Source organism: Sebastes fasciatus, chromosome 22 (assembly GCF_043250625.1).
Source record: "Sebastes fasciatus isolate fSebFas1 chromosome 22, fSebFas1.pri, whole genome shotgun sequence".
In the NCBI taxonomy this organism is placed as follows: domain Eukaryota; kingdom Metazoa; phylum Chordata; class Actinopteri; order Perciformes; family Sebastidae; genus Sebastes; species Sebastes fasciatus.
Window position 1 is genome coordinate 16,841,287 of NC_133816.1, and position 27,480 is coordinate 16,868,766.

General features: G+C 39.8%; 2 protein-coding genes across 5 annotated transcripts in view; both read left to right on the top strand.

Moving 5' to 3' along the window:
• Positions 1-102: 102 nt before the first annotated feature.
• On the top strand, positions 103-3,566 carry kcnk7 (potassium channel, subfamily K, member 7). The gene is made up of 3 exons (XM_074623653.1): positions 103-1,088; positions 1,391-1,786; positions 2,048-3,566. Exons 1-3 carry the CDS (start codon positions 752-754, stop codon positions 2,368-2,370), a joined length of 1,056 nt encoding a protein of 351 aa, XP_074479754.1. The 5' UTR covers positions 103-751; the 3' UTR covers positions 2,371-3,566.
• Positions 3,567-10,087: 6,521 nt separating this feature from the next.
• Positions 10,088-27,480, top strand: part of ehbp1l1a (EH domain binding protein 1-like 1a) — a 38,869-nt gene continuing 21,476 nt past the window's right edge. The window contains exons 1-14 of one of the 4 annotated variants that reach the window (XM_074623850.1): positions 10,088-10,419; positions 18,338-18,395; positions 18,670-18,765; positions 18,847-18,900; positions 19,015-19,193; positions 19,350-19,489; positions 20,787-20,855; positions 21,121-21,348; positions 21,937-22,110; positions 22,418-22,585; positions 22,713-22,853; positions 25,092-25,322; positions 25,527-25,586; positions 25,676-25,772. In XM_074623850.1, the coding sequence (XP_074479951.1) occupies positions 10,316-10,419; positions 18,338-18,395; positions 18,670-18,765; positions 18,847-18,900; positions 19,015-19,193; positions 19,350-19,489; positions 20,787-20,855; positions 21,121-21,348; positions 21,937-22,110; positions 22,418-22,585; positions 22,713-22,853; positions 25,092-25,322; positions 25,527-25,586; positions 25,676-25,772 (1,799 nt within the window). In that variant the 5' untranslated portion in view covers positions 10,088-10,315. The remainder of the gene's footprint in view (positions 10,420-18,337; positions 18,396-18,669; positions 18,766-18,846; positions 18,901-19,014; positions 19,194-19,349; positions 19,490-20,786; positions 20,856-21,120; positions 21,349-21,936; positions 22,111-22,417; positions 22,586-22,712; positions 22,854-25,091; positions 25,323-25,526; positions 25,587-25,675; positions 25,773-27,480) is intronic. The other 3 variants (XM_074623851.1, XM_074623852.1, XM_074623853.1) reach the window with 3 other exon arrangements.

Genomic DNA, 27,480 nt, shown 5'->3' on the forward strand with positions numbered 1-27,480 from the left:
TTTCCCTCTTTGTGGTCATTTTGAGTCTCTTTGTAGTTGCTTTGTCTGTCTTTCTAGTCACTTTGTGTCTCATTGTGGTTGCTTTGTGTCTCTGTAGTTGCTTTGCATCTCTTTGTGGTCATTTTGAGTCTCTTTGTGGTTGCTTTGCGTCTCTTTGTAGTCATTTTGTGTCTCTTTGTGGTTGCTTTGCATCTCTTTGTAGTCATTTTGAGTCTCTTTGTGGTTGCTTTGTGTCTCTTTGTGGTTGCTTTGCGTCTCTTTGTGGTTGCTTTGCATCTCTTTGTAGTCATTTTGTGTCTCTTTGTAATTGCTTTGTGTCTCTTTGTGGTTGCTTTGCGTCTCTTTGTGGTTGCTTTGCATCTCTTTGTAGTCATTTTGTGTCTCTTTGTAGTTGCTTTGTGTCCCTTTTTGTAGTAATTTTGAGTCTCTGTGGTTGTTTTGCCTCTTCATAGTCATTGCAGTCTCTTTGCAGCTCTTTTGCATCTCTTTGTAGTCATCATGTAAGTTGGTGTTGTTGCGTCTCTTTGTAGTTGTTTCATATTTCTTTGTGGTCATTTTGAGTCTATTTGAGTGAAATTTTGTAGGTGAGGGCCAGGGGGGCCTCTGTCACATTGGGCCCTGGGCCTGGGTCCAGTAGCCCCGTCCAGTAATCCATCCGCGGTGACCTGCTCTACCATTCTAAATATTTAAAGCCTAACCAGCTTCCAGTATCTGGTTGCAGCCTGTAGAGAAACAGCAGTCAGAACCAACAATGGCCCAGCTTGTGTCTTCACTGGGTCTGTTCTGCCGGGTCAACGCATTCGCCTGCCTGTTTCTCTGCTACCTGCTCTTCATCCTGCTGGGAGGTGTGGTGTTCACAAGCGTGGAGAAGTCGGTAGAGAAGGAGCTGAGAGCCGAGGTGGAGGAGCTGCGTCGCTCCTTCCTGCAGGAGAACCCCTGTGTGGAGGAGAGCAGGCTGAGGCAGGTGCTGGGGAAAGCTCTCTCTGCTCACCAGAGTGATGTCGCTGTCCTGAAGAGCGACGCCGACGAGAGACGCTATGACTTCACATCATCGCTCTACTTTGTCATTGTCACTCTGACCACCATGGGTAAGACACAGTCAAGAAATATGTCTCAATATTTTCATATTGATCACAATCATTATCACAATTTCACATGGTAACTTGCTTATATTCACTTCACAATGATATAAAGCAGCAAATCCTGACATTAGCTGGGTTTCCACCAAAAGTTCCTGGGACTTTTTAGTCACTAGAACTACTTTTAAGGAACTAAAAGTTCTTCTAAAGACCTGCGAAGATTAGGAAAATTAGTCCTCTAACGTTTTCTTTGCTAAACTCCTCAGTGGTACCGTCCTCCCTGTAGACCTCTTCCCTCTCCTCTTCCTCAGGTTCTGACTCTTACACCCCCAAATCTGATGAAGCCAAGCTCTTCTGTATCTTCTACTGCACCCTGGGGATCCCCCTCACCCTCTTCCTCCTCACCCTCCTCTCCAACCTCCTCCTCCCTGTCATCACCCACGCTCCCGTCCACCACCTGACCACTTACTGGGGTTTGCCCTACGCCCGGGCCGCCTCCATCCACGCCAGCCTCCTCTCTGTGCTTCTCCTCTCCCTCCTCTTCCTCCTCCCGGCCCTCCTGGTCTGCGTGGTGGAGCCCGACTGGAGCTTCCTGGATGCTCTTTTCTTCTGCTTTGTCATCCTGAGCACCGTCGGCGAGGGAGGAAACTCTCTGGGGAGAAGCTGGAGCACGACGTCCAGAGAGACACTCCAACTCCTCACCACATGTACGTGCATGTGACCAGATGTCCTTTATAAACTATTACGTTATTATATCAATATAATGCAAGTAACGTGATATACTGTATCAATTCAAGAATTCACAGAGAATTATAAACCTTCAGTTCCCCTCAGCTCTACTGAGCATTTAAGCCTCTTTTAGCTTGTTTTGGTTTTCTTAACCCTAAATATGCATGTTGACAGGCTGGACATTCATTTTATAATTGAAAAACAAACAATAAAATTAAATAATTGTCCTCTCTCCGCAGGCTACCTGCTGGTGGGCCTGGTGGTGATTATTACCTTCAAGGATACCGTCCAGCAGGTTCCCCGGGTCTGTGCGGTGATGAGGCTCTTCTCTGGTCCGCAGTATGCGGAGCTGGAAGGTGTCCATCATCTCAGTGAAATGACACTAAGTGAAGACAGCTGTGAGGACGAGCCTCAGTACTCCCAGTCCATCTGTACCATCTCCTCCACTCCATTAGAGCTGACCGGCTCGCCGTCGCACACGGAGCCAGAAACTCAACTCCCAAAACCACCTGACCGTCACAGCTGTACACCGAACCAGCCACAACAACCCACCAGCTCCTGACTTACAACTGTTGTGTAAGTCAGAAGTGTGCATTCATTTTTGGTTTACTGTACTCTGCCTTTTGGATAACTGGATGTCAGATCCCTAAAGTTGTATTAATTGATTGTTTTTGGCCCACATTGGGGCAGAACAAGCTGAAAACACAACATTTACATATTATATCCTATCCAGTCCTCTAGCTCTAGCTCTCAAACGGAGCCTGCTACAGCCTCTTAAAAAACTAATGTCGGCCAAGTGCGCCGGCACCCTCAAGGACTGGAACAAGTTCTAAGGTACATTTGTGATTAATCACGATTAAATATTTTAACAGCTTGACAGCTCTAAGAAAAACTAAATAATAAAAGCAACATCTCTTTCCTACGTTCTAAAAGCAGAGTGCCTGTTACTCTAAATATCCACACAACATGTTGTAGTTTTGTGGCATATTGATAGGTAATTAATGCGTATTGACAGGTAATGGTAGGTAATACAAACTTAGTACAGACAGTTTGCAAAATGTTCACTTTTCACCTGCATCTATGGTGTTATATTTGTTTCTGTCAGCCACTGAAAAGGCCTTGAAAAGTACAACGACTGACCACAAGGTGTCACAACTGACTAGTGTACAGGTGCAGGTCTAGGGGAAGAGCGACAGCACGGTTCTTTATTTGATCAGGTTTGTGCCCCTCAGCTATGTTGGTATTAATATGTTTAATCGTCAGTTAAAAGCTGCTCAATGACTCATATGCCACAGTGTGGTTTGTATAGATAAGAAGGGTGTGGAAGATCAGACGGCCGTCCCTGCGGTCAAACTACAGTGAGAAGAGAGTTAAAAAGCTTGTTAGTTCTGTGGGAAAGTTCCTGGGTTGGAAACAGGGCTTATTTTTGGGGTGAAATGTCCTTTTATAATCAGAATTGATACCGATTTAGCTTTGAACATGGACAGAAAATCCCCCTCTCATGAACTACAGTGATGAAATACAGAAATTCACCTTAAACGCTTCCTGTTGAGTGACTTCCCTCACTCCTCTCCACCACAGATCCTGTGCTTCGTTTGGAATGGTACATTTGGAGTGAATTGCTCCTTTAATGAAGCGTCTGACTGAAGGTGCAGACTGCTTTACTTGGAGCTGTAACAGAGGCCTCTTGTGTGTGTTCTCCTACTATGGCTGTGTTTGTACAAGACACAGAGGACTGTGGGAGGGAGCCACCACGAATCTGAGTTAGTGCCCAGCACTGCCAGCTCTCACCCCGCCCTAACAGCACACACACACACACACACACACACACACACACACACACACACACACACACACGCTGCCTTTACTCATGTATGACGTCAGCAATCATGTTAGGTCGTGTCCTTGTCATGCCCAGTGTATACATTTATGTTATAAGATAGATGATATGTCCTAGTAGTAGCGTATAAAAATCAACCTCATTGTAGTAATTGTTAATAAATCCACTTTTCAATATTAATTTTGAATATTAAAGTTGAGTACAGGGTTGTTTTTTTCTATAGCACTGACATTTAATCAGTTCAGTTCCAGTCCAGTCCATATGCAACTCTTTATTAACATACTATAAATACAACATGGATATCAGTATCAGCCTAAATAAATCATAGTATCAGCCGGACACAAGGATTTTCCTTTTCACCTCCAAGTCCCTATTAATTATAGCGCACACAGCAGACAGCTACACATGGCAGCTTCATCATATGCCCAGACATCCAGAATCCAACCAATGCTCCTATGCTATTATTATGTTATTCAAGTCATCCCAAAGGTGTTGGATGGGGCCAGTTAAGTTCTTCCACACCAAACTGGGAAGACCATTTCTTCATGGAGCTGTACATGGGGGGTAATTATCATTTTGAAACAGGAAAGGTTGATACAAAGAAGTTGAAAGAACACTAATGTCTAAAATATCATTGTACCCTGTAGCGTTAAGATTTCCTTCGTTGGGCCCAAATCAGGAAAAACAGCCTCAGAGCAAAACTACATTAAAGTATGTGGACAGGGCTGACAGACAGGGGGTTTGAATATATACAGTATGTTGTAAAGTTCCTGCATTACATTAAAGTGGGGCAAATTAGTGGTAGATAAATTAGCCTCTATTTGCAACACAATTCTAAGAAACACTGACATTTTGGGAGGTATGCTAATATTGTCTTACCCACAGTTAAATGAGAGGTCTAGGATGTTCTAGCCAAGCATCTATTGGAAGCTATTTCTGACCAACAACCGCAAAGTGGTTTTACTTCTGATGAAGCGAGGCTAACTGTTCCCCCTGCTTCCAGTCTTCATGCTAGGCTAGACTAAACATGTCCAGACCCACTAACTTTTCAGTTCCAGCGCAGAGAAATATGGAGAATTGTGAGTAAAACCAAACCAGATAAGCAAAGGAAGCAGGAAATGGTGGGATATCAGTTGTTCTGTTGGCGTTGTGTTTTCAGCTGAGTCACTGTTGAGTGCCTACATTGTCCTCTTCTTCCATTCAGCATAGCGCTGAGCTGACTGGAGGTGACTGATGGTCGTCATGACAGCCTTGTGATGGCTGGTCACCAGACACATGAGCCTCCTCTGAGCTGGGTCAAACAATGTGTCAAATACCGTGGACAACTGTTGTCCCCAGGAGCCTACTGCCTTTGAGACACAACCAGGTCACGTGATCAACACCATGTTGCCTTTAGGGAAATGAACTGTTGGCTTGAAGCTGTTGGACTCACAGCTATCTATAACAGTACAACTGTTGCCATAACTACCACTGCTGTCAGGCTAACGTTAAAGCTGCACTAAACAATATTTTTACGAGAACAATATGTCAAATGACTATATGTCGTGTGAAAAGCATCACTCTTAATGAACAATAAAACCATTAATATCTGCGTGTAACAACTATACAGTATAGTAAAGGAATGGTTAAAGCAAATGAAAGGTATACTAGAACTCATAGAACCCATTTTCATTCACATATCTTGAGGTCAGAGGTCAAGGGACCCCTTTGAAAATGGCCTTGACAGTTTTTCCTCGCCAAAATTTAGCGTAAGTATGGAGCGTTATTTAGCCTCCTTTGCGACAAACTAGTATGACATGGTTGGTACCAATGGATTCCTCCGGTTTTCTAGTTTCATATGATACCAGTATCTTCACTCTAGCTTTAAAACTGAGCCCGCTACAACCTAAAGATTGATTGCATAATTGCATTAAAGAAATTGGTGGCATTAAAACAAATTTACGTGTTATCACGTTAACTTTGACAGCCCTAATTTTTTAATACATATGTTATTTTATGTATTAGTAAAATGCATTGTTGAAAGTTGTGCAGAGCGTCATGGACACGAATCAAATAGATTAAATTTCATGACTATTTCACAAACTGCCGTGAGACTTGAGAACACTTTCAACCACCCGACGCTTCAATTCAACTTTCATCACCGCATTGCAAACATAACTGAGAACTTTATTCTTATCCTAAGTCACACAGTATATGAAAATAATAACATGAAAACATATATTTATGTCCTTTAGCAGACATATGATGCCGTAGTATATATCACGGCGTGTAGAGTCTGCTCAAAGGTCATGCATGTGACTGTACCGTATAGACTGATGAATCACGGCTGCGGGGGCCAGCACAAAGTTCTGTGACCTTATTCATAATGCGGCGCATGCTCTCGCTGCCCGTCGCCCTCTCTGTGCTTCTGACAGACAGCTCGCAGGTGTTTGGCTTTAGCCAGGCTATATTTACAAAGGTCATAGATGGAATTATGAGGCATGATACCGGCAGGGATCTGATTACTCCTCCACCATTGGTAGACCTCATGTTCCTCCATACCTAGAAAGAAAGATTTTTTAGCTTGAATATCTATATAGACATATATCTATGTAGGTATAGACAACCACTGTTGTATTAGTTAGTTATGTAATGGATTATAATAGATGGATAAACTTGAGTGGCCAATATTGGCCTTGTATATTGGTCAAAATGTCGACTTAATTACATTGCAATGCCCTGGACGCCAAAACAGGATGCACGCCAACTGGTAGCTGGCCTGCAGACAGGAAGTGGATTGTTTAGGAATGACTTCACCTCATAATTGCCAGCATGCACCCCCCAAAAAACACCAAAAACAAAGCCGCTTTGTCCATTATGTCTATCAACCTTCCTATGCAGGGGCAACCCCCTAATGTGACACAAGCCATTCATTTCCAAATTAAGAGCTGTCACTGAACCACAGGAACCAGGAAATGTGAATTCCCAGAATAGTTTCAGACAAACATAACCTCCCCATGATGGAGCGTTGGCAAAACACCAACTTTTAAAAAACTGCTATTCCCACATGTGGAGACTCCCCCCTCCGCTCTTCCTTTTCTTTCACTCTATATATTTTACTCGCCCAAAGGCAGCTGTTTCCCAGCGTGCCTGCAGAGTAAACTGCTGGGAGACATGGGAGGATGGAGGGACTCTGTCAGTCTCATAACGGAAACACAAGGGACTAGCCGTGAAGCCTCGTGAATCACTTAGCAACAGATGGAGACTGGGACAGTACGTGCTGGGATCAGACCATGTGGCTCTGCAAGTATGTGGAGCTGTACATCTGGTCCAATCTTGTCCATATATATATATATATATAACATCAAAGTTGTTGGTTTGTTTCTTCCTTTGGTCTTTTGTTGTTTCTTTGTGGGGTCCCATAAGGCTCGATACTTGGCCTGATTGTATTAAGTTTGTGTGTGATACCTCTGGCCATATTATTTGTCTACAAAATTATCCCCAGGAATTACGTCTATACTGGACGATTCTGCACCTTCTTCTCCTTTATGTTGTAACTTTCATGCAGGAGACCAGAAAACTGCAATAAATGTTTAATAACTGCGATGTTTCCATAATTGTTTGCCATAACTACTTTCTTTCCTTGACCTTACACATACCAAAGTTCCCATGCATGGACAGATACTGCAGAATTTAAACAGTAGGATGAAAAAACACATTATTTAACTTAATCTGGAAAAAAAAATTTCTAGCGATATTTCATTGTTACGCAGATGACGCCCAGTTGTATGTCTGGACAGCTAACTTACAACATTCAGCCAGAAATCTAAGAGCTGTTTTTGAAGTGAACAGTAAAAATATTTCTGTGTGGAGTTTATTAAAAAAAACAACTCAGAATTCCTCCATGTATTGTTTGCAGACTCCAGACAAGGCGTGTCATGTGGCCTGACATTCACACAGTTAAATACTACTGTAGCTGTGGAATGATCATTGTATTATGTGATTATATCAGCATGTGTGATGCACGATTACTTCGACTAATGTAAACATTCCTCCCTGTAATGCATTGAATGTTTGGTACCAGATAAGAACCACATTCAGAGACTGACCCAGTTCTCAAGTTCTCCAAAAGTACAGCATTGATGCATATTCGTACTTTAAACAAACAAAAAAAAGAAGACCTTTGTCAGTTTTACATAGAAAATGCTATGTGAATTTGACCATATGACCGGTGTAAACTGGACCCATCACATACATATGATTCTTAGAAAAACTGTGATTTAACCTCAATTCAATAACTGATTACACTGTGTTATACCGGAAATAACAAAAAGAGGTCTTATTACAGAAGTGACAAGTTTCCTCCATTTATGTATGTTTATATTAACAATGGATCAAATGTGTTATGTGAAAGTGTGTAACTCAAATCAGGCAATTTCCAGGCAGAAGCCGTATGCATCGGAGGAAGATCTTGTTTTGTAATTTTATATTCTATACACTTTATATCTGGTAAACATAATAAGGGTAACGCCGTATGAAATAAAGAATATCAAAGCCTGATATGAGATCTTTTAACTTTTATCCTTCAGGGTGTGAACAGGGTGTTTATCTGTGTGGTCCGAGGCTACATTATATTCCCAGCTGCTCTATGTGTGTCAGTGACAGATTATAAATATAGACTCGGGGCTAAACTGGAAAAGTCCCTCCAGCTGAGGGGGACTCATGACAAGGGGAAACTTTCCCTGACATGCACACACACACACACACACACACACACACACACACACACACACACACACACAGGTAATTTGTATTTTGCAGTCACTCCTTGATAATATCCCTATAAACACAGCTTCATGGGAACTCACTAATCACTGTTTGGCTCATCTTAGGACTGTTTGCCTGCATCATGTTACATGTTACACTCTTCTTTAAGTCGTCTGCAGGAGTCGTATTCAGGCAGGGAGAAACTGTTTGCATCTATTATTCATTAATAAATAAAAGCAAATGATATCAACCTTCACCCTGATGAAAAACCCCTGTGGCTCTCAGCTAAGAAACCTCACTGAACATTATAGTATTTGATCTCCAGTGGCTGTATTTTCTGTTCTATCCTTTTTATATCTATTGCAGAATTGCTGTCATTATTTTTACGCTTAAAGCTAAAGCATCACATATCAACAACATCCCAGTATTATTGTTATTAGATTATCCTGCCAGAATATGAAGTCATTGTAGGTGTAACTTGTAAAGCCTACAGCAGTATGTTGCCTAATACACAGCTCGGCTCTGTCAAGTTAGCCACAATAAACTGTGGTGAAACAGGAAGTGTTGCCCTTCAAGTGATAAAAACAAAATGGCCATTTTTAAATTAGATTGTTATTTTAGTGATCAAATTAAATAATAAATAAACTCAACTTTAGTATCTCCCTAACCATAATAAAATACTTATACTCAGTTGGATTATTTCCAAATGTCCAGACCTGCACATATATCCCAAAAAAATTATTGCTAATACTATGTATTTAAAAAACAAACAAACAATCAAACATCATCAAATAACTTAATAATATGATTTTATTATTAAATATAAATAAATAAGTATTAAAAATAAAGTAAAAATGAGCACTTTGATCCTGTCCTTTGTATTGTTTTGGGGAATTTGTAGGTTTTGGCAACCTGGGGGGAGATTATATTCCACAATTTAAAAAAAGAAAAGAATGCAAGGGTATTTTTAAATACCATGCATTCTTATCACTTATAAAGTCATAAATTTATGAGGAAAAAGTTGTAAAATTACAAGAATAAAGTCATAATTTTACGAGAAAAAGGTTTGTAATATTACAAGAATAAAGTCGTAATTTTACGAGAAAAAAGTCGTAATGTTACGAGAATAAAGTCATAACTTTACGAGAAAAAAAGTCATAATATTACGAAAATAAAGTCATAACTTTACAAGAAAAAAGAAAATAATACGTAAAATTACTACTTTATAATATTATGACTTTATTCTCGTAAAGTAACAACTTTTTTTCTCGCACATTTATGACTTTATTCTCGTAAAATTACAACTTTATTCTCGTAATATTCCGACTTTTTTTGTAAATTTATGACTTTATTCTCATAATTTTATGATTTTTTTCTCGTAAAGTTATGACTTTATTCTCGAAATCTCCGATTTTTCCCCCTCTAATACTACCTTTAATACATCTAATACTCCATTGTATGATGTGTCCCCTTTAAGGCCAGCTAAAATAATAAATTAATTTTATTTCCCAAAAATTATAATCGTGGCAGTGTGGTGAGACCTTTTGGAACAGCAATCTACATTTTTATGCTGTTAATTAAAAAAAAAACAAAAAAACAATTACTTTTGTACAAACCTGCATTCAACAAGGCTCTTTTATTCTGAAACTTCTCAACTTCCGGTTCCCTCCTCACCTCAGTGAGCTTGCTGCTAGCTGTCTCCGCTCTGCTCCAGGAGGCGTGTGTTTGTTGTTGTAGCCGGTGAAGACGCAGTGTGAGCCGGATGAGAGGAGAGGAGAGTAGAGGGTCCTACATCGCTTACAGAGGAGCTGTCAGAGAGACAGGTGGACTTTATCTGTCCCCAGGAGAAGGACACAGTGGAGGGGACACATTATCAACATCATCTCCATCGGTGTCTCATTAAAGAGACTTATCAGACATCATGACTTCAGTGTGGAAGCGGCTGCAAAGGGCCGGAAAGAAAGCGAGCAAGTTCCAGTTCGCTGCTTCATTTCAAGAGCTGATGATAGAGTGCAACAATAAATGGTAAGTTACTTATTTAAAACACTTATAACGAAGCTAATATATAGTTTATATGTGTGTGTTGTTGTGTTTTCTTTGGGTAAAAGCTGCCCTTAAACCTGATCAAATGACAGGCAGAGAAAGAAAGTGATGCCAGACTCCATTCAAAATATCAACATTTTAATGTTCGGCAAAAAAACAACAACACAAAAATGACATTTGAGCAACATTTATATCAATAAAATAATTAACCTATTATTGGTTTATTATTCCGTCATTATTATTATTTACACAGAGGACCGGAAGTGAACTTGAATTTAAAAAAAGTTGATTTTTTTTGTTATAAAATGTTTTTCTTAGTCCTCAGAGTTGATGCCATTGCATTGTTTTTAATAAAAAAATGTCAGTCAAGCTGTGATTTGTGTTGTCAGAAGGACATTTCTTTTAAACTTGTGTTAATAATGTGTTAAAATAATAATCATAATATGGTGATGCTCCTTCAGAGAGCACGCCCCAGCACTTCCGCCTTCTGCATGTTGTTTTTTAATATAGAGCCTATCATGTAGTTGTTACCATGTGGTATGACATCCTGTTAACTAGGGCAGCCCAGAGTCATGCCAGTTTTCATGTGTAGAAGAACAGTAGAGTCAGGTGTGCAGGTGGAGAGATGATGTGGTCAACCACAGCATCAGAACCAGCAGGGCTGCAGCCAGGAGTTAAGTACAATGAGGTCATACATTCAATGCCACCTCACCCACCAATTACATTTTTCTGACTAGATCAGGGGTCAGCAACCTGAGGGTCCGGAGCCACATGAGGCTCTTTAGCTCCTCTTCAGTGGCTCTCTGTGGATTTATAAAAGAAAATTAGTGGAAATTATTTTGTTGTTGTTTACATTTTCATTTATCATTGTTGCAGGTCTAATGTATGACGGTACGACGGAGTATTAGGGCCACATTGAGGAAAATAAACGAATCTGAGATTTCGAGAATAAAGTCATAATATTATAAAGTAGTAATTTTACGTGTTATTTTCTTTTTTTCTTGTAATGCTATGACTTTATTTTCGTAATATTACGATTTATTCTCGTAAAGTTATGACTTTATTCTCGTAATATTACGATTTATTCTCGTAAAGTTATGACTTTATTGTCGTAAAGTTATTACTTTATTCTCGTAAAGTTATTACTTTATTCTCGTAATATTACGATTTATTCTCGTAAAGTTATGACTTTATTGTCGTAAAGTTATGACTTTATTCTCGTAATATTACGGCTTTTTTTCTCATAAAGTTATGACTTTATTTTCGTAATATTACGACTTTTTTCTCGTAAAATTATGACTTTATTTTCGTAATATTACGTCTTTTTTCTCGTAATATTATGACTTTATTCTTGTTATATTACGACTTTTTTTCTCGTAAAGTTATGACTTTATTGTCGTAAAGTTATTACTTTATTCTCGTAATATTACGACTTTTTTTATCGTAAAGTTACAACTTTATTTTCGTAATATTACGACTTTTTTCTCGTAAAATTATGACTTTATTTTCGTAATATTACGTCTTTTTTCTCGTAATATTATGACTTTTTTCTCACAATACTACGACTTTTTTCTCGTAAAGATCTGACTTTATTCTCGAAATATTACGACTTTTTTCTTGTAAAGTTATAACTTTATTCTCGTAATCTTGAGGTCAGAGGTCAAGGGACCCCTTTGAAAATGGCCATGACAGTTTTTCCTCACCAAAATTTAGTTTGGAGCGTTATCTAACCCGCTCAGCATGCACACAGTCCGATTAGATAACAGCTTACTGATGGAAAACTTTAAGGGTTTGGAGCAAAACGTCCCCACCCAGTGTAGATGAGGGTGTAGATCAGAGTCATAAAGAACAGTCATACGTTGTTAGTCTTTTGCTCTGTTGGTCTGACTGCTTCAGTCTTGGCACTGCAGGAGTTCCTTTAATTCCATTATCATTACTCACGGTGCAGTCAGCATGTGTTTCCAATCCTCCAGCCCTGGCTTGTAGAGTGACCTACCTTCCTGTCACTCTGTTCTGTATTATCTAAGACGTATGATACACACGGACCAGTATCAACATGTCTGTCATAGAGGGCGTTTATCCACACACTGAGGATTGATACACTTTGCTTGTTCTGTGCTACAGTTACGTTCTCCCCTTAGGCACATCATCATATTACTTACACATGGAATTTATAGGGAAGCAAGAGCAGACTGTAAATGTACAGATACAGTATATAGGATAACATTATAGTATATAGGACAACATTATAGCATATAGGAAAACATTATAGTATATAGGACAACATTATAGTATATAGGATAACATTATAGCATATAGGACAACATTATAGCATATAGGAAAACATTATAGTATATAGGACAACATTATAGTATATAGGATAACATTATAGCATATAGGAAAACATTATACATGTTTATGATGTTGAAATTGTGTATTTTTTCAATGGGGTCTGGGGGGATCTTTGAGGTAATGGTCCATGAGCTGACGTTTTGTCGGTGGTTTCTTAAAGTGAAACTGAAACGTTCAGCCAAGTTCAGCTGGTTTACTGAAGGGATTTCCACTCTGATGAAAATGTGTATAACAAACATGACAAATGTCAACATGTAAGAGAAAAGAAGAAGATCCGTTTCATCTTTTTGTTGCAGTACTCTAGCCTTTGGCGTCACTCGGTTGGTTGGCTTGGCTAAATTACACAGATTTAACGGTAGAGACCGTTAAATACGGAGACTGAGGAGACACAGGACTGAAGAAAACAAAAAGGGGGGACACTATTATATTCCTGGATGTAAAGATTAGTTTTACAATGTTAAAAACCAAGGACAAAACAGTCCATTTCATAAACTGACGCTGAAACGGAGATCAGTAACGTTACTGCAGCAGCGCTGGCTATAGTGACACTGAAAGAGTCCACAGACAGACACTGAGACCAGCTGCAGCTGGCTGTCTCCCCATCTCCCCTCCTTTCCCCTCCTTTGTATATGGCAACCAGCGCTATAGCCAGCGATATCACACAAATGAACATGTTATCTCTTGTTTGGTTTAATCTGAACAGGAACTAAAATGTAAATGTACAAGTTGTGGTTATTGGGGGGAGTTTCATGCTGAAACTATTTCTTAACAACAGTGTGTTCATCCTCCCAGCACGTCTGCACAGCGTCTCTGACTGTGTCTCTAGTTGCCAGTCAGTGTGTACAGGTTTTGGTCTCTGTACAGGCATGATGGTACCAAATCTGGCTCCCTCACTCTGACGTCAAGAATCCAGTAAACTGTGCACAGTCACTGCACCTTGTTAATCATGAAATAGTTCCAGCATGTAACCTCTTTTAAAAAACAACCAAGATACAACATGTTAATCAGTGAGCTTTAGAGGTAGGTGGTATGTGTATTTTTTAACTTCAGACAGAGCCAGGCTAGCTGTTCCCATCTGCTTCCAGTGTTTATGCTAATCACATCCTGACTCCAGCTCCATAGTTAACACAGACAGACATGAGGCTGATATCTATCCTTTTATATGAAAGCAGTGGTCTCATTGAAGTGAATGAGGAGGCGGTGCCATCTGTCAGTCTGAAAAAACTTAAAGGAGACATATCATGCATATTTTTGGGTTTATACTTGTATTTTGGGTTTCTACTAGAACATGTTTACACGCTTTAATGTTAAAAAAACACATTATTTTAGTCATCCTGTCTGTCTGAATATACCTGTGTTCACCCTCTGTCTGAAACGCTCCGTTTTAGCGCCTGTCTCTTAAAGACTCCCCTCCTGAAAAAGCCCTGTCTCTCTCTGATTGGCATGTGAGGAAAAATATGGTGCACCTTTACAAAGGTAGTTGGCCAATATCTACTCAGTTTACTCAGCACAAATGAGTATTGGGCGAATGTAAACTCCAACGCTATCGTGATGCGTTCAATTGTAATCTTGTAAAATGTCTTTTTTTTGGCAAGAAACTTGAATAAATCCAGATGTTTGAAGGAGATTTTTTCACAGAAATATAGTACAGCTATATATGCAGCTAGTGCAAGAGCAAGTATTTAAATAAAAATACAATAATTTATTTCCTATTCATTTGAATTGTGTGTTTTTTTATGGAAATAAACCACTATAAATAAAAATAACAAAAGAAAAGGATAACATTTAGAATTTTTGAAGGTTGAAATGCAGCACAACGTGGAAGTGAAAAGCAGCGCTCTGTTTGTTTAAATGTGAAATTGCAATAAAAATATTTTGTCCCTAAAATCTCTGAATAATCGTGATCTCAATATTGATCAAAATAATTGTGATTGTCCATAATCGTGCAGCCCTAAAGCGACCCCTTTAAATCACCTGAATTGGTACAATAAAGCCAATAGGAGAGTGAGGGAAATGTCGTCTCAACCCACACGGTCCTAAAAAGACTCATCATGCAAAAAATAATTGAAAACGTCTGTGTGGGTGTATAGGGACTTTAAGGTTTAGCAAGAAATAAAACTCACAGACTCGGACGGTATGTTTGTTTTCTACAGTCTCTGTCAGGAATGTGTAAAATGTGGATCAACTAGAAGGGCCATCTCCCTGAAGCGATAAGCGAAAGCCACCTACATTGAAGTGTTTAGACAGTCTGCGAAAACTATTTAGATGTCGTATGATCAACAACTTCCCCTCACACCAGCCAGCATTCCCTCATATGGTAAAGCTCAAACACGTCCTACTTCAAACTGTGGAAAACAAACACTTGAGAGGTATTTGCCAGTCAGATGTGATAGTTATGTTAATGACATGTATTTTGTCTTGAGGAGCTTTACTCTGCCAACCACTAACCTGCAGACTACCGGCGGGCTAAAAACACTGTTGTACATTTGTAGGTCAGCCTGTTGATAAGTAGTGCAGCAGGTGTAGGATTGCTATTAAGCCTCTGTGAAGTTCAGCACAGCAGACGTTGTCTATTTCTGTTCTGTCTCTTTCTCCCTGCTCTCTCTCATCTTCACAACCATTCTCACCAACCCACACATTAGTCATGAGAGACATGCAACATGAGAAGGAGTCACTCTGTCCCCAGTCTTGGAGCAGGACGTCTCTTTAAAGGCCAATACGGACTATATGGATTCAATACTTCTTGGAATTGAAGCTGCCAGCACACTAGTTGATCATGTGCTCCAGTGCTCATGCTAGGGCTGTGTATTGACAAGAATCTGGTGATACGATACTTGTCATGATACAGGGGTTACGATTCAATATATTGCGATATATTGCGATACTGTAAGCAAGGCGACATAAGTAAAAAACACACTGCCATATGCATAAAATCTGAGTAAAAAACAACCAAAAATAATTTCACCTTTTACCTTTATGCAATCAGAACAGTGGGAACTGCTTTTGCATTTGCAAATTAAATGAAATAAAGTATTGACTGAGTTAATCTTTGCATATAAACTATTAACTAAAAGTCGATTCAGTATCATCAAATATAATATCTCAATATACTCAATATTTATGATATTTTCTAACACCCCTAGTTCATGCTATTTGTTATTCTTGCCATTCATTCGTTTTATTTCTAATTAATTTGGCTCTTATTTTTGTAGTTTCTATCAGTTATGATAGAATTGTTACCAAAGTAATCACTGAAATTTGAGAACATATCTATAATGGGTTCAAAAACATGAAAAGTCAAACTGGAAACAAACCAACTGTTTATCCAGATTATATAAACCACTTTATATGGAGGCCAAACTGAAAGTGAGCACACTTGAAACTGTCGCTGATAATCCCTCATTACAATGTTGAAGCAGGAAGTCAGTCTGTAAACTGTTGGATGGATGTTTACAACAAACAGTTTGGGTAAAAACTGGAGCATGATAGAAAGTTAGCATGATGAGGGTAGCTGTTCCTAACACTTGACGGCTGGGAGAAAAGCTGTGTCGGCGGGTCAGAGGTCAGAGGGAGAGGAAACGTCACAGAACGCCTCAAATATCCACAGTGCCTGGAGCACATTGGACAACGCCTAGCTACTAGCTGTTCAAATGAACCAAAACTAAACAAAACTGTCATCACACCTGGTCAATCTCTGCATAGGATTGTACCATCTTTTGTCTTCCATATAAGGTTGCCTGACAGTCTTCGGTGGATGTAGATCTCACTGTGAGACACATCCACCGATGGCTGATGGAAGAGCTTTGGAAACCAAAGACAGCTTGTGTCTCTGTTTACATATATAGCATATCATTTTTCCATTTGCTTCAAAAGATATTCAATCTGCCATGCATCCAAAGTGACAATGTGGAGTCTGACAGACTGTGATTTTATTAGACTCATCTCAAACAGTGTGGCTTGAGTGAACCTGTAAGATTGCTGTTAACGCCACCTGCTGAGGAAGACTGTGAGATGTGGTCGAAAGCTCTGGGTAAAAGCTAGTTTTTTTTTGCATACTACCGGTCAAAGGTCAAGAATGAACTTTTTTTCTGTAACCTGTGATAAAGGTATCCAGATATGTGATTACAAAACAATCTGTGGTTATGGTTCTAATACAATGGTGACCTCATAAATGTGTCATGAACAGTGGCAGCCTGCAGATCACATCCTCCTTTTTCAGGGCAGAGCGTGAGGAAATGGAGTTGAAACGGAAACATAATGTGGCCTCAGGTCATGCTGTTTTCACAGCAATGGCTTCATCCACATCTCGGTTCTCCGGGCTCAACAGTAACGGGTTGCCAGATTGCCATTCGCAACCATTTTGTGAAATTGGCAACCACTTTTTAACATAAAAGGTGCACTCAAAAATAAATCAAAATTTAATATTTGTCACATAAGTGATATTTGAATATTGCAGTCAGAACCGGAACCAGAAAGCGATGCATGTGCATTGGTGCGTTGACGTGTGTGTGCATCTGTTTTTAGAGACAACGGAGAAGCGAATCAAGTTGTTTGACTGTTGGGTGAAAAGTTCGGCTAACCCGTCACAAACAAATGTGCAAATAATTTCAACTGACAAAGAACCAGATGAACCTGAACGACAAACAATGGGAGGTCTCCCACTATTCATATAGTATGTTTGCAGTGTTTACAGTATCTTCCTCTCGCTCTCTCACAGAGGCACTCATCCGGTCAGAGCTGTTTATCCCCAGGAGACTTAACTCTCTATCACTGAGTTGTTGCTCACACAGTCACAAGATTTTCATTTTCTGTTTTGAGAGCACACACAGATGGGCTAGTGTGCACGCTACAATCTGCCCTCATCCTGAGCCTGTGCTCTTCCTCGCACTACATTATTAGATTACATGGAATTAGATGATGGATTATCTCAACAACCATCATGATGGATGGGTTGTCATGAAATGTCATGTTTCCCACAGGGTGAATCAATCACTTTAGTGATCGCCCTGAATTTTCATCCAGTCTGTTTTAAAGCTGAGTCGGCGGGATTGGAGCAAATACGATTAAAAAAAAAGAAGTTATTTTTATAAAACGGTCGCTATATCGTGACAGCAGTGCATGAAACAGGTAACCTGAAAAAAATCATGTGCCTCTGTGTCCTTCTGGTGTCCTTCTGGTGTCCTTCTGGTGTCCTCCGGTGTCCTCCGGTGTCCTCCGGTGTCCTCCGGTGCTCCTAACGGCAAGAAAGAGAGCCTGTTAACTCCACCTAAATGCATTTATTTGGTCTCATTTAACATGTGTATATACAACAGATACAACCCCAGTCTTTTTTTACAAATCATGTCATTGATTGTGATCAAACTTTAGTCACTTTGTTCACTATAGAACTTTATTGTGTAAACAACAGTCAAACTGAAGCATCCTTTCAGAAACGTGTTAGCGTATCTACCTGGGTGTGTGTGTGTGGAAATAGTTTGTGTCTGTATGTTACATCCACGCTGGTCGTGATGAAACACTGGAAACACTAAAATGTTTTCTTTGATTGCAGGCAACCAGACAAACTGAGAGTGGTGTGGATCAGGAGAAACAGACGTCACAGCACAAAGGTAATAAAGCAGAGAGAGGTTCATTTAGAAGCATTCAAAATACACAATTGTCTCTACAGGGCTGCTGGAGTACTAATGGTTACACTTCTGTGAGATATTGTTCTGGATTCTGATGGTTCCAAGAGGATAAACTTTCTTTTTATCTTGTATTTACAGCAGTGTAGCACAATTTTTAGGAGACAGGGGTTGGTATTTAAAGTGTGCTTTAAAGAGGCTAAAATATAACAACAATAGTGAAATTGAATCCCTTGTTTCTGTTATGTTTGTCTGTCAGCTCCACAGCTGGCAGCCTGGGATCAAAAACCCCTACAGAGGCATGGTGCTTTGGCAGGTTCCAGAGAGTTTAGACATCACCGTCACACTCTTCAAGGTATGAGCTTTAGTCTCGACTTAGTCGCAGCCAATGAATTATTTGGATTACAGATAGGATAATTTATTTGTCTGTCAACAGGACCCTACTGCAGAGGAGTTTGAAGACAAGGAATGGACTTTTGTCATTGAAAATGTGAGTCTGCAGGATCTGCGTTATCCTTAGTTGTGATTTTAATATGTATTCTTAGGACGAAATAATTTTCTGTGCTCAGCATTGACTTCCTTATCCATTGGTTTTATTTATTAGGAGACGAAAGGCCGTAGGAAGGTGTTAGCATCAGCCGATGTCAATATGAAGAAGTTTGCCAGTGCCACGCCAGCCCAGTTTGACGTAACGCTGAAGCTCAAACCGCTGTCTGTCAAAGTGGTGGAAGCCACGCTGAAACTGAACTTGTCTTGTGTCTTCCTGAAAGAGGGCAAGGCCACGTAAGTCATCAACCCAGCAGCATATATCATTAACTGAAAGTAGTAAATCCTCCAAGCTGTATAGTTTTATCCCAGAATTGAAAGTCTTTGAAGACCAGATTTTAGATATTCTTAGACATCTAGTACTTTAAGGGGATTCTTTTCTACTCTCCACAGAGATGAGGACATGCAGAGTCTGGCCAGTCTATTGAGTATGAAACAGAGTGACATTGGAAACCTGGATGACTTCGTTGACAGCGATGATGAAGGCGGTGAGGAGAGGAGGGCCAGCTTTGGACTAGCTACTGCTGTTTCTGGTAAGACTGGGGACACACTTGAGGATCACTGAGGTGAATACACCAAATTAACACGCAATGACAGTCTGAGAAGAAATACTAATCCGAGGCGTTCGGGAGCTACTTGATCCAAATACTGATGTTCCTGATTCAAACTGTAAAGTTAAAGATAGAGAGGAGACCTATCACTCTATTAGAGCGAACATACAGCGATGTTACAGAGTGGAGTTTATTTCCTCTCAAATTATGTATACAACCCTACGGAAGCCCTGAGAGGCAAATGAGAAAAAAACAATTCTGGTAATCAATTTTCTAAGTCTGAAAACAGGTTAAAAAAAAAAGTTTTGGCAGGTGACTTTTTTTTTCTTTTTCGTGTTTGTTGTTGTAATACTCATTTCGGCCACAAGAGGCTGAAGTGCTCCACTACCATATTATGTCCTTAACAGGACAAAAAGCATACTTTTTTTTTTCCAGGTGAGTTTTAATTTACATAAATCCCAACACACAATATATGTACCTTGTGTTTAGAGTGCATGGAGAAATAAAACTAAATTTGTGACTTACTGTATATCTCAGAGAATTTCTAAGTTTCTTTCTCACAAATTTATGACTTTAGAATCGCAGAGAATATTTGTAATTTTTTTCTTGTAAATTAGTTTTGTTTTTTTCTCATAAATTTGCCACTTTCATCTCAGAGAATATTCTATTTTTTTCTCGTAAATTTACGACTTAATCTTGTAAATTCTGAGCTTTTTCTCTGAATATTACCCCCATCCCCGGCTCCATAATAATAATAATAATAACTATTATTATTTATTTATTTTTACCTACAATGGCCCTCACAGCAGTTACATGGTATCTTGCCTTGTCAAATGGCCATTTTTAATTATTGAAATCTGTAGTTGTAAATGTAAATATTATAATGTAATGTTTGTGTTATGATTTTAATTTCAACATCTCAGCCACATGCATACTGACACCATCCCTACCCTGCGCGTGCCTCTGAAGAAATCCGTTCTAAATAAAGTGTTGCTGCGCTACATTTAGAAAGGGAGAGTATATTTGTACTGCAATTTGCAGCTTCCACACTACATGGTGTAATTAATTCTGTAAAAGACTCCTCGTCCGTGTCCTGTTGTCAACCTCGACTCTGTGTTAGCTGTGAGGAGTCAAGCGAGGATGTCCCTTTCTCACCTTTTTATATCTCTTTGAACTGTGTTCTCAAACTGCTGCTTCCTCTTCTGTTTCCTATTTAAAACTCAGTTCCCTTTTCACTTTATCGTTCTGTCTGCTGTTCCTTTTTCTCTCTTCACAACAGCCTCCGCCTCCTCTATCATGAGAGTACATGACCTGGCTTGGAGGCCTGTAATAGAATCAGGCCCCACAGGTAAACTGTCTCTTGCCCACATATCTGAGTACTATCACTATCACTACCACTCTTTCATCTCAGTCCTCTTCCCCCTTTTCACTTCCTCTCCTCCTTATGTGTTTCCTCAAAAATGTGCTGCAAAACGTCATTCCCACATCTCCACTTTCATGTATACATCTTAAATCTGTGTTTCACTGCTTCAAACCTTCATTTAATGTCTCCCTCCCTCATCTTTCTCTTCACCCTGTCCTTCCATTCTACTCATCTCTTATCTTTCACCCAGTAACCTCAGAGATGGATTGGAAAACTGGCATTTCCTCCACCATCTCGGTCTCATCTCGTCCTCCTCAGCCCGAACCCCCAGACCCCTCTGTTCCATCCTCTTTACGCACGCGACCGCCGAGCATTACCCAGCAGGCTCGGCCCACCCCCTATGCCTACACATTGCCAGCCTTTACACGTGCTCACCCTCCTGCGCTTCCCAAAATCTTCCAGCCCGGTGCCGGATCAGGTATCGGTCAACAGATATTCCTCATCCTGTGTGGTCTTTTGTCACTTTAGGGTCAGATTATGTTGGTAAATTTGTCATTTTGTTTCGTAAAGAATTGTTTAATTCATTCAAGGAATATTAGATGCATTTGAGAATGATTCCGTGCAGCCTGTTGCACCAGTTCCAGGTCCATAATTCAACATTACCTCTCTGCTCAATGCTGATGTTTTGAAACGTAACAGAAACGTAACAGAATATTGATTCATATTTGATCAGCGCTGCCTATTTTGACCGTTTGATCGGAGTTTGCGAGTGATTGACAGCTGGCTCTCATAGACAGCAGATGGATAGCGGACCTCAGATCAGCTCTTACTGCTTGTTTTCATCTTTAAGTGATCAAAAAAAAAATTAAATACTGTATATAACACATAGGTTCTTGGAATTAAGTCAATTTCGTTTCCTACAGATTCTGCATTCATATGCAGATATCTGTCTGTAAACATTCTGTGTATTTCTAGTTTCACTCATCATTCTTCTCTCTATTGGTTTGTCTTCCCGCTCTCCTCTTTCCTCTTGCCACTTCCTGTCTGTACTCTGCTATCTTCTTAGTGCCCATTTCAGCTCCTCGAAGGCCCCATAGCTTCCACAGTGACTCCTCTCCAGCTGAGGGCTTGGAGGCTTTCGCTTCCTTCGTCCCTTCTAAAGCCATCTCCGTCTCTACTCTCTCTTCTTCACCCCCCCCTGATCCATCTCTCCATACTTTCTCTGATACCTCGCAAGCAGGTATTACATAACTCAATTCAAAATTGTGATTTCTAATTGATGAAACTATCCAAAATACAGTACATGGTGCTGTTTTATTGGTCTTCATCAGGGCTAATGCTGCATTCACATTCAATAGAAAAGACAGACATGAGTTCCAGCTGCGCTTGCAACACAACGGTCACCAACTATTCATTTAGTTGTTTACAGCTTGTTGATATTATGGCTCTTCTTTCAAATCACATGTGGATGCAGCATTAGTCTTTGTATGCTTTTTGTTCTGCCATCTTTTTCCTTTTCTTTTATTCTTTCCGTCTTCCTCTCTCAGCCTGGAAAACACAGAGTATTCCTTCCTTTTCTTCTGTGTCCTCCTCCTCCTCTTCATCTTCAGCTCCTCTCAGCTCCTTCCCTCTCATACTTCCACCGCCTCCTGCTTCCAGACTGCCCAAAACTCGCCTCACCAGGCCCACCAGCCTGCCATCTGGCCCTGAGACAGGTAGAGGGACCTGTCAGAGGCTAGCTCACACCTTTTCCATTCATACACCTGTTACTATGTCTTTACGTGTGTTTCTCTCCCTCCATCCTTCCATGTTTGTGTTCCCCCCTTCTCCTTATTTTCCCAGCCTCCTGGCAGAGTGAATGGAGGCCTCCTAAATCTCAGGCCCCTCTAGCACAGCCGGCCTACTCTCCTAAGTTTCTGCATCTCTCTGCCAATGATCCCGGACAGCCCGCAGCGCTGCAGAAACAGCAGATAGAGACGCCATGTAATGCTGCTCTACCTTTAACCCGACTCAAGCCTGACATCCTCCCTTGTTAGTCAGCCTCAGCCTCCCTGCTGTGTCCTTTCATTCATGTTCACTCTCAACCCAGCACCTCTTCTCCTGTGCTAACATTTGATTTACTGATATATAGCTTTCATTCCTCCTTCAGCATTTTTTTTTTTATAGAATTCCCCTCCGCATGTTATCTAGTCCAGTAGTGCCTACGCATAGTTAAAGATGATTCTTATTGAATTCACATTTGCTCACATGCTGTATGTAAAGTAGAGTTGTCAATCGATTACAATATTTTTAATAGCAATGACAAAAATTTAAATAATCAAGGTAAATCAAAATTATGACTTCTAATGTCAAAATTATGAAATAGTAAATAAAAAAAGTCAAAATGAAAATTTGATAATTAGTAGGGCTGTCAATCGATTAAAATATTTAATTGAGATTAATCACAAATTAATCGCACATTTTTTATCTGTTCAAAATGCACCTTAAAAGGAGATTTGTCAGGTATTTAATACTCTTATTAACATGGGAGTGGACAAATACGCTGCTTTATGCAAATGTATGTCTATATTTATTATTGGAAATCAATTAACAACACAAAACAATGACAGATATTGTCCAGAAACCCTCACAGGTACTGCATTTAGCATAACAAATATGCTCAAATCATAACATGGCAAACTGCAGCCCAACAGGCAACATCAACTGTCAGTGTGTCAGTGTCCTGACTTGACTATGACTTGCCCCAAACTGCATGTGGTTATCATAAAGTGGGCATGTCTGTAAAGGGGAGACTCGTGGGTACCCATAGAACACATTTTCATTCACATATCTGGAGGTCAGAGGTCAAGGGACCCCTTTGAAAATGGCCATGATAGTTTTTCCTCACCAAAATTCAGTGTAATTTAGTTTCATATGATACCAGTATCTTCACTCTAGCTTTAAAACTGAGCCCGCTACAACCTAAAAATCGCAAGTTGCGTTAATGCGACAGCCCTAATGTAAAGACTTTGCTGTGTATTCATGCTGTAAGCAGTTGGTGTGGATGAAACATTTTATAAACTGATCCTACATGAGAACAAACCAAACAATGCACTGACCTACTAACAAGTATTGTGTGTATCAAAGCCTGATATCTCTTCTTCTGCGCCATAGAGCTCCATTGTTGTCCTAAACCACATCAATGAGTCACACCGTTGCACTGAGTGACATGATCCTTTATAACCATTAACACACACACACTGTGGCTCATTCTGACTTAGTCCCACATACACCGTCCTGCTGCCACAAATACTCACTAGAGCACCAAATGTGGATTAATCCGCCGCGGAAAGTAGTCCCACCACAAATCCACTACTTCCTCCTGTTTGTTTCCTAAAAACTACAGTGACCAGCGAGAAGGAGAAAATATCTTCAGTAGGAACCAAATATCCAGCAAATCACTTTTACATGCATCATGTGAGTAAACGAGAGTGCAAACAACGTCTTCTATGTTTGTGCACCGTCAGATATTATAAAACAGGCAGCAGAGTTCTCCGTAACACTTTCCCACGCCCATGTCTATAATGAATTATAAGCATAGCACATCGACTCATAGCACTTTATAATTATAGTTATAGCTATAAGCACTCATAAATATTCATAATTATTTATAACAATCATCAATAAACACATTATACGGCATTTTATAATGATGTCAAGTATTATACCATTTCATTCACTTTACTTAAAGCAAAAAATGAGCACTTAACGTGACTTCTAACCAGCTTGTAATGTTTTATATGTGTCTATACCTCAGGGATTTCATTATTTCACTTAAAGCACCCAATGGCCACTTAGAATAATCACATTATTATGCATTATAACAGTGATTATAACGGTATTATAACGCAACCCATTTACTTTAATTCATCAAGGGTTTTCTCCGTTTTTTTATTCTTTGTTCGCCGTGGAGGCATGCACGAAAAACAAAGTTTTAAACACGTTGTGAGCAATTATTATACAATAATCATTCCTTTAAAAGCCTGATCTGTGTCCATCCCATGCCTTTTTTTCCCCTCTGGCTCATCATGTGCTGCACTACCTGCTCTCCCTCGCACCTCTTTGTGCTAAGTGAAATGCCTGCAGCATACTTCAGTTATGTGTCATTAATATTCCACCTTCCGTTCCCTCTACTCTTCTCTTCCTTCCCATCATCCCTCTGCCCCATTTCCTCTCTGTCAGCGTCAGTCTCTCTGCCCACTGGTCAGTCTTTGGAGCAGAAACCTCAGGGAGGGTCTGGATATGTTCCTTCCTGGAGACCCCAGGTCACCCCTACAGTAGAGACGCCCTCGCCTCCTTCTTTAAGTTCTTCCTCTGCTCTTGTGCTCTTCGGGTCTTCTCCTCCTCCTCCTCCTCCTTCTCAGCCTCATATATCCCAAACTGCCACAACCTTCCACGTTGACGAAGAAGCAGGTACAGAAAAAGGAACCATGTTCCTGCTTGGTTAGAATTAGCATAAACCCTTGAGTGACTAAACCCAACCATTATACGAGCACATGTCTCCCCCTGCTGGTTGTTTACATTAAAGCAGCTGATGCTGTGCTGGTGTGGTGGCATATGAATATCAACTTTCAGCTCATTATGTATAATCTCTTCTGTGCTCTTCTTTCGTTTCAGAATTCAAAAGACAGTTGAGCACGCTGAGTGAAGAGGACAACCAGAATACGTCACCTACAAGTGAGCGTGAACTCACAATGAGTAAACTAAAGTGACACCTATATGCAGGGACTACATGGCTAACTTTATATTGCTTTTTGTATGTTCAGCTCCTGATCCCAGAGCGCCGGCCAGCCAGTCGTCCAGGGCTTCAGAGTGGAAAAGAGATGCACATTTTGGAGTTGAGGTTTTTAAGGCATCAGCAGGGTGAGTAAATATAAAAGGTTGCCTTTTATCGGGTTTGGTGTTTTTTTTAATACGGTGTGGTTGGCATGGATGTCTAGGAGAAATCTACCCTCAGATACTCCAACACTGTTAATGACATCAATTTGTGGTGTCAGATATATTAAATGAGTAGTTTGCTCATAACAGCTGAGGATACTTTCATCATCAGTTGGTGGAGCTGTCATGAGAACTGTAATCACTCATGAAGAACATGTGATAGGAGGAGGAGGACCTTGAAGCTCTGATTTATTTACAAAGCACTTTTCAAGATAAAAGTAACAAAGTGCTTCAGAAAATTATTTAGCACAAAATATGTGACAGGCAGGATGGTGACAAACACAAGAGCAACAAATAAGAATGACAGAAAGTTTCACAAAAGACAAAATGAGCAGTTAAGAAAAGTGATATACTGTTCACCGAGTCTTGAGAAGGTTTTTAACCCATTTGTGACCAAAAACTACAGTATATTTAGTATGATAAGGAAAAATGCCAAAGTCTTGAAATTTGGTATGGACATACTTTGGGCAAGTATCTAACAGTACAACTTAGAATTTTTTAAATCACATGAAAAAATCACACTTTTATTAATGGTCAAAGTCAGGATTTTCGAAAAATTAGGACAAATGCTAAAATTGTGTTTATTAAATGTTTTCCATATGAAATATTTTTTTGTTGCATTGCATATATGTGCATATCTTTGATATTCAACTTGCTATGAGTTCATAGATACCGAATACTTGATTGTGCTCCTTGTAGTTTCTCAGATACAGTCATTTTCTTGTCATACTATATTTAGTCTTTGGGCACATGGGACTATTGTTTATTTTATTTTCCAAAAAATGGTAGAATGAAAATATGGAAAACTCACTTTTGAGCCAAACGGTTTGACCGATTTTGAAAATTTCATCAGATTTCTGCTTAGGCAAGCCCAGAGGACATTGACACACAAATTTAAAATTTCAGTCATAGACACTGGGTAGGCCACCTGAGAGATTTTAAGTTATTATATAGCAATGTACCACGTAGTGCCTGCCTCAAGAAATGCTTTCAACAACCCCTGTGAACATGGGAGGGTTTAGTGTGAAAACATGTGGTTGGAAGCTGCTGGTACGTTTCCTGTCAGCGGTGCACAACAACATTTAACAACAGTTTAACTAAACAACCAGGGATGCCATTTAGCTGAGCAATGAAACTTTTCTCTCTGTCACATCTTGACAACTGATTGTGATTGATTGTATCGATTAGTTGAATGCTGAAAAAATACATTGTCAAACAACAAAATATGTCTGGAAATGCAAAGCACATTGCTGCTATGTGTATTTAACAATGTTAGAGCATTTATGGGTAGATTATTCCTTTAGTAATATGATTTCCATCAAACATTAATTGCACTGCATGTATGTTACTGCTAACAACTGTCTCGTCATACATGGCAACAAATTCATTTCACAGTGCATATGGTATTGTGTTCTGCTCCATACTTACATTTGGCAACTGAGGGACGTGGGTCTATATTTTGATTCAAAGCCAAAGAAGATGCGCACTGACCATGAGTATAAAGTTTGTTGAGAGATACAGTCTGGTATTTTTGATAAAGCCTTTTCTATCTAAACAAACATGGGGTGTTTGCTGCAGTTCCAAAAGTTATTAACTGTGTCAAAATAGTGGCTTGTGTGGTTTCAATGTAGGA

Bases quoted from the DNA above. Each gene is read 5' to 3' on its own strand.
- kcnk7 (XM_074623653.1), top strand. From the start codon at position 752: ATGGCCCAGCTTGTGTCTTCACTGGGTCTGTTCTGCCGGGTCAACGCA. The intron at 1,089-1,390 runs GTAAGACACAGT...CCTCTTCCTCAG, and splicing joins TGTCACTCTGACCACCATGG to GTTCTGACTCTTACACCCCC. The intron at 1,787-2,047 runs GTACGTGCATGT...CTCTCTCCGCAG, and splicing joins ACTCCAACTCCTCACCACAT to GCTACCTGCTGGTGGGCCTG.